At 42.2% G+C, this 14,245-nt stretch overlaps 1 protein-coding gene across 2 annotated transcripts in view; it reads left to right on the top strand.

The window, feature by feature from the left end:
* The window catches only part of stard8 (StAR related lipid transfer domain containing 8), a 173,142-nt gene that overhangs the window by 144,210 nt on the left and 14,687 nt on the right, over positions 1–14,245 (top strand). For both annotated transcript variants that reach the window (XM_072595210.1, XM_072595211.1), the window contains 3 exons: positions 4,314–4,428; positions 6,060–6,281; positions 11,030–11,247. In XM_072595210.1, the coding sequence (XP_072451311.1) occupies positions 4,314–4,428; positions 6,060–6,281; positions 11,030–11,247 (555 nt within the window). The remainder of the gene's footprint in view (positions 1–4,313; positions 4,429–6,059; positions 6,282–11,029; positions 11,248–14,245) is intronic.

Here is a 14,245-nt window from a genome sequence, read left to right as displayed (position 1 = left end):
TTTTTGGATTGTGGAGCTAGATTGAGTTTGGTCCTATAGTTATGCTCCATCATTTGACCTTGAATCAGGAAGGAAAGTGTCACTGACCGATAAAAGTGGAGCACCAGTTGGAGGCTGAGTAACTACTAGAGAAACAGCATTCACATTATATCTATTTGCTTGGAGTTTGGTTTGTGTGAAATTCTTTTGTTTGTCTTTTGATTGCTGGGCACCTCAGAAATAAAATAATGTCCATTTTACCACCCAGTTGTATTTCAGAATGAGGGAACCTTCACTTTCCTCATTAGAGCTAGATTTAAATTATCCTCCCCTGAATTAATTCCGATGATGCAAAAGAAAGTGAAAGATGTGCAGAAGGCAGAAAATTAAGGAAGGCAGGAGATATATGGTGAAAATACAGACTGGAAAGCAAAGATACAATCCAAAGGCCTGTCATTGGATCATTGCAAATGACCATGAGAACTAAAATGCCTTCCATTCCTTGCACATGCAAACAAATGAATTAAGAGCAGACCATTCAGCCCAAGAGCTACTGTACTATTCAGTAAGACAATTTGTTTGATCTGACGGTGGTACAATGGTTAGCACTGCTGCCTCACAGCGCCAGAGACCCGGGTTCAATTCCCACCTCGGGCGACTGACTGTGTGGAGTTTGCACGTTCTCCCCGTGTCTGAGTGGGTTTCCTCCGGGTGCTCCGGTTTCCTCCCACAGTCCAAAGATGTGCAGGGTCAGGTGAATTGGCCATGCTAAATTGCCCGTAGTGTTAGGTAAGGGGTAAATGTAGGGGAATGGGTGGGCTGCGCTTCGGCGGGTCGGTGTGGATTTGTTGGGCCGAAGGGCCTGTTTCCACACTAAGTCTAATCTAATCTAATCTAAATCATGATAAATTCTTGTCAGGTAAGGGAATCGATGGTTATGTACCATTAACTTCAAAGTATTTAATGACCCATGCTTCCATTGCCTTCTGAAGCAGAGTTTAACAGTTGCATAAGCCCTCGCAGCAAAAAATATCTGTCTTAAAAGAGAAATGCCTAAATTTTAAATAATGCACCGTAGTTCTGGACTTTTCCATGTGACGATTCATTGAGGATGTGCACTGGAAAATTAGTCCTGTTATTCCCAGAGTTATCACAAAAGTTAAGCTTTTAAAAGAAATATGCAAAATTCCTAAACTACTTAGTTCTGACCCAGGTTAGTAGATAATATCGACCAGGTTTCTGTACTTGTCAAGAAATGCTATTTAGTATAGCTAATTAGATTCTAGCTACTGTAACCAGTTAAGCTAAATTAAGCAACATCTTCAAATAAAACCCCATCTTCTAAAAACCCAACTCTTGCACACAGACAAATATAAACAGGAAAAAAAAACCACATGGGTGGAAAGAAAGCTAGAAAAACTGTTCCATAGTCTTTGGTCACAAGATCTTTTGAGTTGGCTCTTGCAAAGCAATGGGAGCATTCTAGAAAAGAAAGGGTGAGGGCTAGCCTTTGGAACAGCAAGAGGCATAGGGTGCTGGTTTATTTATGAAAGGACTTTGACTTGTCCCCTTCAAAGTCACAACTTGGAACATCAACTGAAGGAAAGATAAGCTTGTTTCCTTCTGGTTTAAATGTCTAACTGCATTGTGTGTTTTTTGGTTGCTGTAGACCCCCTAGTTTCTCATTTGGTCTGACTAGCTTCTCTGTTTTGTTCACAGCTGAAGCTGTTCAGCTACTTGACAACCAGTCACAGTCTTTGGCAGGCAGAGAGCCCTCATTAGTAACTGGCCACTAGTCCAGATCCATTAAAAGCACACCTATTATTTCTTCTTTCAAAATTGTGGTTACATTTAGGGGGCCTGTACACCATTCCACCAGTGACTTAATTCCCCTGCTGTTCCACTGACGCTGATTCTGCATCTGTCTCCTGGACCAAGGTCACCTCTAACTATCACATGGTACTACCCTTCCACATTTACCCAGCTTCCTATTCTTGAAGTCTTTTGTCCCTCAATATTCAGGATCCAATCCATGCCACCACACAGCCCTGCCTGCATATCTGTCTCTAGATCATATTTATTTAACTTGATGGGTGCCATAAATTTATTTACATAGTTATGAATGCAGTGCACGTTGAAATATGGAGACTTTGGTTTTGTCTTTGTTACCTTTTGTAATATCAAGTCTCAGCTGTTGAAATATTCTGAGGATTGTTTTCTGTCTCTTCCTGCAATTCTCTAATCTTTTTATTTCCAACATTAGTGTTTTGCTCTCTGACCTCGATTTTATTTGCTACATTTAGCCAGATTTGGTCCTTCATCAATGTTGTTTAGTTTTGATCTCTGTATTTACATAATTGTGTGAACTTCCAGCACATTGGTCTAGCATGGTTCAGATGCAGACCATCCCACTGATCTAGCCCTCAATGGTCTGAGGTGTGGCAGTTGGAGTTTATTTTTTATTAGATTAGAATACGTAGTGTGGATACAGGCCCTTCGGCCCAACAAGTCCACATCGACCCTCCGAAGAGCAACCCGCCCAGACTTATTCCCCTACATTTACCCCTTCGCTTAACTCTACGGGCAATTTAGCACGGTAAATTCACCTAACCTGCACATCTTTGGATTGTGGGAGGAAACCCGCACAGACACGGAGAATGTGCAAATTCCACACAGACATTTGCCTGAGGCGGGAATTGAACCTGGGTCTCTGGTGTTGTGAGGCAGCAGTGCTAACCACTGTGCCACCGTGCCGTCTATAATTTGTATAAATGTGAGGTATTGCATTTTGGTAAAGTGAATAAGGACAGGACTTGTACAGTTAATGGTCATGTCCTTGGCAGTGTTGTCAAACAGAGAGACCTAGGGGGTTCAGGTACATAGTTCTTTGAAAGATGTGTCGCAGATAGACAGGGTGGTTAAGGCATTTAGCATGCTTGCCTTTGCTCAGACCTTTGAGTAGAAATCTTGGGACATCATGTGCAATCTCAATCTCAACAAGATATTGTTGAAGCCATCTTTTGGAGTACTGTGTACAGTTCTGGTTTCCCTGCTATAAGAAGGATATTATTAAATTGGAGAGGGTTGAGAAAAGATTTACCAGGATGTTGCTAGGGATGGAGGGTTTGAGTTATGAGGTGGAGCTGATTAGGCTGAAACATCTTTCACTGGAGCATAAGAGACTGAAGGGTGACCTTAGAGGTTTATAAAATCATGAGGGGCATAGATGACGTGAATACCAAAGGTTTTTTCCTTTGGGTTAGGGAGTTCATATGAGGGGCATATTTTAAAGATGGGGGGAATGATTTAAAAGGGACCTGAGGTACAAGTTTTCACATGGGGTGGTTCATATGTGAAATGAACTGCCAGAGGAAGTGTAGATGCAGGCACAGTTCCAAAGTTTAAAAGATATTTGGACGGATACGTGAATAGGAAAGGTTTAGGGATAATGGGCCGAATGCGGGGAAGTGGGCGAGTTGGGAAATGTGGTCAGCATGGATAAGTTGGACCAAAGGGTCTATTTCTGTGCTGTACAACTATGACTCTGATTCTGTGATTCCATACAGATACTTGTGCCCCACAACTGGAATCCAATTCTCCCACATCAATCTTCAAGCAACATATTCATTTCTCAAATCTTATGTGCCCCCAGCCAATTGGCTTGAAGCTCAGATAACAATCCAGAGATTACCATCCTTCATAGGCTCATAGAATCCCTACAGTGTGGAAGCAGGCCATTCAGTATATCAAGTTCACAACAACTCTCCGAAGAGCATTCTAACCAGACCCACCCTGTAACCCTGCATTTCCCATAGTTAACCCGCCTAACCTGCACATGCCAGGACGTTATAGGCCATTTAGCATGGCTAATCCATCGTTGGACTGTGGGTGGAAACTGGAGTCACCTGAAGGAAACCCATGCAGGCAAACTCCACAGAGTCCGTCATCTGAGGGTGGAATCAAACCTTGGTCCTTGGTGCTGTGAGGCAGCAGTGCTAACCACTGAGAACTTGTGCTGCTCTTGAGGATTTCCTTTTCAATTTGTTGCCTTTTTCTGATCTTGGAAACAATAACTAACAAACACACCATTTAAAATGTTGAGGCAATAAGGAGATCAGTACCACTGCAGAACAAAAATTCCAATCAGAGAGTCAACCTTTGTCTCCATTGCCTAAGTGAATTTGCTTACTGGTGAAACATGGAAGATTTGTATTCAAGTTCAATGTTATATCCATTCAACTGCTTTCTGTGGGATGGTAACAGAGCAGTTAGAGACACAAATAGTGAAGTTTATATGGGTCGTCTTAAGATTTTTTTCTTGACCTTATTTGTAGGGTGATTCGAAGAAGGGGTGTACTGAACAAACCTGATCAGAGGGACCTCAATGAGAATCTGGCAGCAACTGAGGGACTGGGTCACATGATTGCAGAGTGCAAGAAATTATTCCAGGTACAATCAAAGATAATTTGAGTTCATACTTCGAATCTTTTGACCACACTTTGGAGTGAAAGAGGGTGATGGAAGGGTTAGAATTGAAATGTGCTGTAATTGTACGGGATGGGACCATTTCGTCACAGCAGATTTGCTGGCGCCGATTAGCCACTGCCCTTTGACCACCGCGGGCACTTAGCCACTGGCAATTGGCCACTGAAGACGATTCGCCACCGCAAATTCCGCAAATAGAAGTATATACAATATTGGATGAACCGCATCAAGTCTTTTTGCTAAAATACAATATACCTGAGAGAGTAAAATAGGGGCTATGTTGAACGTGCCATCCACAGACCACGTCGACTCTGCTAAATGATGTATCCAAGATTCCCTACCAAATATGATTACTTTCTTGACCATCCAATAGTGTATATACGTCTACCTAATAAGCAGCATTCAATGTACGTATGCATGTTTGAAATGGTGAAGTCCTTGGTACCTAATCCCAGACCACAGTATATCCATCGTGACTTTGAGCAGGCAGCTATCAGTGCTATGAGAGAATATTTTCCTGAAGTTAGAATTAGGGGCTGCTGCTTTCATTTGGCACAAAGTATGCATAGACCTATTGCTGTAGTTGGAGCAACTCATCAATACAGCATCGATCCTGATTATGCTTTAAAAGCAAACATGATAATTGCTTTGGCTTTTATCTTTATAAATAAATAGCGCGTAACTATCAAATGAACTAAAATTTCATTGTCTAATATTAATGTGAGATTTTACGACCATTATAAAGATTTTTAAAATATATTTCCTTTTTCTGGTTAAAGTTTGTAACTCATTTTTATATATAAACCAATAAAATTATATTTATTTTACCTTTTTTTAATCCGTATGTAGTTGTATAAATAAAGGGGACTGAGAAGTATGAAAGAACAGGCGGGAGGGAAAACAATCACTATTCGCCACCGGAAATATATATATATATACAGAGGTCAAACAACCCCAGTGGAGAAACGCTGGTGGAGAACTGGCAGTGGCTAATCATCGGCGGTGAATCTGCCGTGGCGAATTGTCACTGACCCGTATTTGTAAGGCCTTTTGAGTGTCTCTCCTAGCCCGCACTCTGTTACCAGGTTCACCTATTGCTTGTCTCTCCTCGTTTCCCAGCCTCCTGCTTCTGCTGTCCCTCTCCCTCCAGTAGTTCCTCCATCTGAAGGAGTGAAGGGAAACACAATCAATGATAAACAGCAAGTACTTAATGTTTGAGGGGGAAAGAAACCATGAAAGACGAAGAGGCTCAGATCTGTCTTTTAGGGCAGGTTGAATTAAAATGGGGATCCTGATGTGGTTATCTATTGTTCTGCAAGTTTTCTTGCTATCTGTAACATAAAGCAGCTTGAAGATTTTTTTGTCTCAGAAATGATTTAGTTGCTTTTGTAAAAATTGAAGGAATGTATGCGGCTCTATGCTTGAGAAAGACTCAATGTCTCATGTAAATAATTTTGTTATTGGGCAGTATGGGCACACTGTTGAACAGAAGGTACTTGCGGCATTTATGCAAAGGATTGGCACAACTCTAGACAAAATATTTAGTGGATCACAAATTTGACCATTGAAAATTTTATCGATTTTGTTTTTGACAGATCCCACATGATATAATGGTGCAGTCTCGAAACTCCTACATTGCAGGTGATGCGCATCCTCTGCCCATGGACAGCTTAAGGGGACATCATGAAGGCAGGGATAAAGAATATATGATCTGCGTGGAAGACATTATTCAGGATCTACTAAGGGAGGCTGGAGAAAAATTCAAAGGCTGGACTAGCATCCAAGGACCTGTGCACACAGAACTTTCTTACAAGAAGGTATTTTATTGAAGTTTCACATGTTTAGACCCTTGAAATAAATTGTCATCTTACAACACATTGTGCTTTCAAGGTTAAGTTTAGTCCAAGTTTTGCTTACCAAATTATCCCTCTATTTGGATTGAAGTGGACAATTTGCAAAAGTGAACTTTCACTTACACTTGAATCATTTCTTCACATGCTTGTATAACGTTCTTTTGTGCTTGCCATCTATAGTTTGATTAGTTGACTTGGTGGTATGTGTGTGGAATGAACTGCCAGAGGAAGTGGTGGAGGCTAGTACAATTGCAACATGTTAAAAAAGCATCTGGATGGGTATATGAATAGGAAGGGTTTGGAGCAATATGGGCCAGGTGCTGGCAAGTGGGACTGGATTAGGTTGGGATATCTGGTCAGCATGGACACGTTGGACTGAAAGGTCTGTTTCTGTGCTGCACATCTCTATGACTCTATGGATAGTTGGTTTGCATGCAGACTAATGCAAATAGGGTGGTTTCAATTCCTGAGGTGCCCATGATGGACTCTCCTTCTCAACCTATCCTGTTGCCTGAGGCAAGGTGACTCTCGGGTCAAGTTACCATCAGTCGTGTGTCTCGAATGAGAGAGCAGTTCTATGATCTGGTGGGACAATGGTGACTTTACTGTTATGAGAACACTAGTACTTTACATCTACGTTCTTAAAATGATAATGAATTTTATATCCTAAAATCGTTTTTTGTTTTTCATAGAATTAAAAATTGTTACTGTTAATGTGATCTGTATTTTATGATGTGATCTCACATTTGTAAAACCAAGACTAAATACTAGGATTGCAATTGTTGTGCCCTCTAGTGTCCCTGCGTCACATACGGGATGGCACAGTGGTTTAGTGGTTAGCACTGCTGCCTCTCAGCGCCAGGGGTCTAAGTTCAATTCCAGCCTCAGCCGACTGTCTGTGTGGAGTTTGCAAGTTCACCCTGTGTCTGCGTGGGTTTCCTCTGGGTGCTCCGAATTCCCCCCTCAGTCTAAAGATGTGCAGGTTAGGTGAATTGGCCATGCTAAATTGCTCATAGTGTTAGGTGCATTAGTCAGAGGTGAATGGGTCTGGGTGGGTTACTCTTCAGGGGGTCGGTGTGGACTTGTTGGGCTGAAGGGCCTGTTTCCACACTGCAGGGAATCTAATCTAGTCTAATGAACCTTTACTGTGAAGGCATTCAAGTTTATCAGTGTCTCTCTGAACTGGCTGAAATATGTCTGGATAGTCCCTTCCTGTTGGGATTACCAATTTCCCTGTGCTGCCCTGTGTTCTAATTAGAAATCAGTACTTCCACTGAAATGACACCAACCACTTAAATGTATCATCCATAGCTTTTTAAACCTTAGAGCCATTCCAACCTCCATTTTCCTATTTGTGTTTTGAAGAGCCACATTAATACTGGAGTTCCTTTTCCAAGAAGCCTGCAATGTTCAGATTGAATGCTGATACCTTTTTAAGGATAGTGTAGAATGGGTAGGAAACACTGACCTTGCAGACCAACACTCCCATGACTTCAACAAATCAAAGTCTGTAGGCTATTCAGTTTAAGGGAGGATCAGTCTTATAGTCACTGTTTTTCACTCAACCATACATTCACTCACTCAACCATACATTTCAGTAGTGACCCAAGCTGATTCAGTTTTTCCTTGAGTTGAAGAGGCTGCTTTGACAGTTCATTAGCCTTTCTAATGGCTAAATGTTGTGCAACTTCTTTAACCGCTGGTCACAAGTATTTTCAATTGCTGGATTTTTTGGGAAGATTTTGATGACTGTACAACTGTCTCAACAGTAGAGCTTTGGGACAAGTGATTAATATAGAAACTAACAGAAAAGAGGAAATCAGTTAAAAGCTTCAGTCCGCTTAACAGATAGTGTGTATGGTACTTGTGGGTTATTTATGAGATAATCCTGTTCTCTAAGCGTGTTTAAACCACTTCCAGCTTTTTTTCTTGCTAATCTATCTGGCCAGACACTGTGATCTCAGCCACTGATTTTTTTTTTCGGATGTAGAACTGTAGATAAAATCATGGACTGTAGGAAAACAAAATTGTCTACAGATAGTGAATACACAAGGGACCAGACTTTGTCTGTTCTACCATTAAGAATGTGGCTGGTTAGTTCAGTCAAGCAGGACTATCCCATTTGGTATCATAAGTTAAAATATTCCACTGAATCATCGAGTCTGTGACTGGAATAGTTGATGAGGAGAATTATTGGTAACACAGTTGCTTGTAGTTGTTTATGCCTGCCTTCAGACAGTGCAACAAATTTAACAATTGGCAATGCAATGTGGTTAATGTTTTCCATCTGGAGCTGCTTTTTACTGACGTATTTTATAAACTATAAGAACATAAGAGCAGGAATAGGCCAAGCAGCTGTTTGAACTCAACATGGCTGATTATCTACTTCAATACAATTCTCTTGCACTATCTCCATATTTCTTGTGTTTTTTAATAGTTGAAATCTATCAATTTCAGTATTGAACTGGTTCAATGACAGAGCCTCTAAAACTGGCTGAACCTGAGAATTCCAAAACATTCGACATCCTCTGAGTGAAGAAATTTTCCTTGTTTCATCCAAAATGGCCTCCCTGGAAATAGATCCCCTCAGCTAGAGGAAGCATTCTTACAGCGTTACCTTGTTAATTCCTGTATGAATTTTCTATGTCTGAATGAGATTCTTGGAAACTTCATAGAATGTAAGCCACGCTACTTAATCTTTCCTCCAAGGACATTCTCTTCGTTCCAGGAATATAGTGGTGAACATTTGCTACACTACCTCTGTATCAAAAATACATTTCCTTCTATGATGAGGCTAAAACATATATCTTTGGTGAGATATAGTCTCACCAAAGCTTTATGTAATGAGAGTAAGGCAATGCTGGTCCAATGTTTAGCCATGTTATAAAGGGTAACATACCTTGTGAAGTCTTACTGCTTGCTGCACCTGCATGTTAATTTTGGGTGACTAATGTATAAAACTTGTACCGTCCCCAGTTATATCATCTGCAAACTTGGAAATATCACATTTAATTTTGATCATCAATCATTTGATCTAGATCATAGATATCTAGGGCCAAAGCACTGATCTTTGTACTACCTCACTAATTGCAGCCTGGCAATGAGCCATTTACTCCTACTGTTTTATGTCTATTAACTAGTTTTTAATCCATGTCAGTATATTATCCCTAATCCCAAGTATTTTTATATTTGTTTACCAGCCTTTTGTATGGGACTTTATGAAAGCCTTCTGAAAAAATACAGCATTTTCATCAATTCCCTCTTATCTATTTTGTTAGTTACATCCTCAAGGTTTGTCAAACATTTATTTTTCATAAATTCATGTTGACACTCGCTGCTCCTTTTAAATAGTAGCATGAATAATAACAAATAGCATTTGTGACCTTCCAATCTGTGGGATCATTCCAGAGTCTCTAGAATTTTGAAAGATTACCTCTTACGCATTTACTCTGTGTCTACAGACACCTCTTTCAACACTGACATAGATGATCAGGTCCCATTACTATTTAAAAAAAAGAATAATTTGCAGTTTGTAATTTACCCTAGTTGTCAGATTCTCCATTATTTTTGGGAGGTTTTTTGTATCTTGCTCTGAAGGCAGACAAAGTATTTGTTTTTTTCTCCACCATTTTCCTATTTCCCATTATAATTTCCCTTGATTCTGCTTGTAATGGACTCTCGTTTATTTTTGCTCAGCTGTTTCTTATCCCTGTGGAAGCTTTTTCAGTTTATTTTCACCTGGGCTAGTTTACTGTCTTTCTATTTGTTATTTTAATCCTTTTTATTGATTGTTCTTTGCAGAATTCCTAAAATCAAAATCCCCAAACTCCCCTTGATCTTTGGCAGCTTTATACACCTTTTCTTCTGATATAACAATCCTGGGGGTTTCTTGCATTAGATGTGCTTGTGTGATAGAGGAGAGCTATCCTTATTGCATGAGGTAATGTAGTGACGAAGTGATCTAAGTACTTGTAGAGTGGGAAGGTTTCCTACATGTTGGAATTGGACTAGGGAGTAGTTTTCAAATAGGCATGACTTAGCAAGAATATTTCCTGGAATGCCCTGAGTTTTAGAAGAAGATAAATAAACTTTGGAATGGCTTTTATTTTTGGCTCCCTCTCTAAAATTGTACAAGACAGTGGTTTGGCCTCATTTAGAATACGGTATACAGTTCTGGTCACCACATTACCAAAAGGATGTGGATGCTTTGGAGAGGGAGCAGAGCAGGTTTACAAGGATGTTGCCTTGTATGGAAGGTACTATGAAGCTATGAAGATAAGTTGAGGGGGGACCTGATTTGAGGTTTACAGAATCATGAAGGGTATAGACAGGGTGGATAGAGACCAGCTTTTTCCCAGGGTGAAGGATTCAATAACCAGAGGTCATGCTTACAAGGTGAGAGGTGGAAAGTTTAAGGGGGATACACGTGGCAAGTACTTCAGAGAGTGTGGTGGGCATTTGGAACGCGTTGCCAGCAGAGGTAGTAGAGGCAGCACGATAGATGAATTTAAGATGCGTCTGGACAGATGCATGAGTAGGTGGGGAACAGAGGGATACAAATTCTTGGATGTCAGTACATTTGGATCGGCTCAGGCTTGGAGGGCCAAAGGGTCTGTTCCTAGGCTGTAAATTTTCTTTATTCTTTTGAAAGGGGATGACAATCTCTCTGTAACATCCTAATGTTTTCCTTCTGTTCTACCCTGTGTTGGTAGGTTGGTGATGGACATCCCCTTCGTTTATGGAAAGTGACAACTGAGATAGAAGCAACTCCTAATTCTGTATTAAATCGTCTGCTAAGAGAACGCCACCTTTGGGATGATGATGTGCTGGTTGTAAATGTTGTGGAACAATTAGATAAAAATAAGGAGATCTGCCATTATGTTCTCGATAGCATGGCGCCACATCCCAGGCGAGACTTTGTTGTTCTAAGGTAAGACTGATTACTGGGTCAGCACCAGTGCTTCATGAAAATGTGGTAAAAACAATGACTGCAGATGCTGGAAACCAGATTCTGGATTAGTGGTGCTGGAAGAGCACAGCAGTTCAGGCAGCATCCAAGGAGCTTCAAAATCGACGTTTCGGGCAAAAGCCCTTCATCAGGAATAAAGGCAGTGAGCCTGAAGCGTGGAGAGATAAGCTAGAGGAGGGTGGGGGTGGGGGTGGGGAGAAAGTAGCATAGAGTACAATGGGTGAGTAGGGGAGGGGATGAAGGTGATAGGTCAAGGAGAGGGTGGAGTGGATAGGTGGAAAAGGAGATAGGCAGGTAGGACAAGTCCAGACAAGTCATGGGGACAGTGCTGAGCTGGAAGTTTAGAACTAGGGTGAGGTGGGGGAAGGGTAAATGAGGAAACTGTTGAAGTCCACATTGATGCCCTGGGGTTGAAGTGTTCTGAGGCGGAAGATGAGGCGTTCTTCTTCCAGGCGTCTAGTAGTGAGGGAGCGGCGGTGAAGGAGGCCCAGGACCTCCATGTCCTCGGCAGAGTGAGAGGGGGAGTTGAAATGTTGGGCCACGGGGCGGTGTGGTTGATTTGGTGCGGGTGTACCGGAGATGTTCCCTAAAGCGCTCTGCTAGGAGGCGCCCAGTCTCCCCAATGTAGAGGAGACCGCATCGGGGGCAACGGATACAATGAATGATATTAGTGGATGTGCAAGTAAAACTTTAATGGATGTGGAAGGCTCCTTTCGGGCCTTGGATAGAGGTGAGGGAGGAGGTGTGGGCGCAGGTTTTACAGTTCCTGCGGTGGCAGGGGAAAGTGCCAGGATTGGAGGGTGGGTTGTTTGGGGGCGTGGATCTGACCAGGTAGTCGCGGAGGGACCGGTCTTTGCGGAAGGCGGAAAGGGGTGGGGAGGGAAATATATCCCTGGTAGTGGGGTCTTTTTGGAGGTGGCGGAAATGTCGGCGGATGATTTTGTTTATGCGAAGGTTGGTAGGGTGGAAGGTTAGCACCAGGGGTGTTCTGTTCTTGTTACGGTTGGAGGGGTGGGGTCTGAGGGCAGAGGTGCGGGATGTAGACGAGATGCGTTGGAGGGCACCTTTAACCATGTGGGAAGGGAAATTGCGGTCTCTAAAGAAGGAGGCCATCTGGTGTGTTTTGTGGTGGAACTTGTCCTCTTGGGAGCAGATCCGGCGGAGGCGGAGGAATTGGGAATACGGGATGGCATTTTTGCAAGAGGTAGGGTGGGAAGAGGTGTAATCCAGGTAGCTGTGGGAGTCGGTGGGTTTGTAAAAAATGTCAGTGTCAAGTCGATCGTCATTAATGGAGATGGGGAGGTCCATGAAGGGGAGCGAGGTGTCAGAGATGGTCCAGGTAAATTTAAGGTCAGGGTGGAATGTGTTGGTGAAGTTGATGAATTGCTCAACCTCCTCGCGGTAGCACGAGGTGGTGCCAATGCAGACATCAATGTAGCGGAGGAAGAGGTGGGGAGTGGTGCCGGTGTAATTACGGAAGATGGACTGTTCTATGTAGCCAACAAAGAGACAGGCATAGCTGGGGCCCATACGTGTGCCCATGGCTACGCCTTTGGTCTGGAGGAAGTGGGAGGATTCAAAGGAGAAATTGTTAAGGGTGAGGACCAGTTCAGCTAAACGAATGAGTGTGTCGGTTGAAGGGTACTGTTGGGGACGTCTGGAGAGGAAAAAACGGAGGGGTTGGAGGCCCTGGTCATGGCGGATGGAGGTGTAGAGGGATTGGATATCCATGGTGAAGATGAGGCATTGGGGGCCGGGGAAACGGAAGTCTTGGAGGAGGTGGAGGGCGTGGGTGGTGTCTCGAACGTATGTGGGGAGTTCCTGGACTAGGAGGGATAGGACAGTGTCGAGGTAGGTAGAAATGAGTTCAGTGGGGCAGGAGCATGCTGAGACAATGGGTCGGCCAGGGTGGTCAGGCTTGTGGATCTTGGGAAGGAGGTAGAACCGGGCAGTGCGGGGTTCCCGGACTATGAGGTTGGAAGCTGTGGGTGGGAGATCTCCTGAGGTAATGTTCTGTATGGTCTGGGAGATGATGGTTTGGTGATGGGGGGTGGGGTCATGGTTGAGGGGGCAGTAGGAAGAAGTGTCCTCGAGTTGATGTTTGGCTTCAGCGGTGTAGAGGTCAGTGCGCCAGACTACCACTGCGCCATAACTAAAGTGTAGCATTGTAATTCATGAATACTTGTAATTGGCACGTTGAGAAACCTTTTACTCACTAGAATCCTGTCCTGAGTATTATATGTAAAATAATTAAATACAATTTTAATGCAACATCTGAACAGTTGAAGTAGTTATGCTGCTTGATGTTTCTTTCTCAGCATAAGATCAACATCAGGAAATAGAGTAAATTGTTTTCTGTTCATAAGTCATTTTGTGGTTATGAATATTTTACAATAGGTTCAATGGCCAGAGAGTAATTAGCACATCTTTGGGTACAGCTATTATTTTGTGAATGCGAATAATTAGACTTAGGCACAATGCCAAGCATGCTAAGTGAATGATTTCCTCTGCTCTGTATTTTCTCGTTGAGCACATGTATGATTCTTCTGCATCAAGTGACTTGAGAAAATCTTCATGGGCATATTTATGATGTGTTCCTAAAGGGCCAAAAATATTTATATGAACAGCAGACTTGGAGTTCAAATAAACAATCAAAAGCATTTTTTTGTTAATGGTCTTGAATAAAGTTACTTTATATATGCCTTTTACTTTACAATGTCAGATGGATTTCCTCATTAAATATACAAAAGTTTGAACTGCTTCAGGTTTTGCTTAGGATTCAAGTTATCAACAGTTCTGCTTGATTTTCACTAATTTTGTGATGGTTCTAAGGTTGTTTTAGATATTTTTAAACTTGTCATTCACATTACCCTTTAGCTTTGCAAACTCAGTGGAACATACAGCAAGTTTCTACAACATCATTGTAATCTTGAATCACTGTCAATACCTAAGAGGTCCA

The sequence above is a fragment of the Chiloscyllium punctatum genome, chromosome 25 (assembly GCF_047496795.1).
Source record: "Chiloscyllium punctatum isolate Juve2018m chromosome 25, sChiPun1.3, whole genome shotgun sequence".
NCBI lineage: Eukaryota > Metazoa > Chordata > Chondrichthyes > Orectolobiformes > Hemiscylliidae > Chiloscyllium > Chiloscyllium punctatum.
The sequence above is the reverse complement of the archived record's forward strand: the minus strand, read 5'-3'. Positions and strand labels throughout refer to the sequence as shown.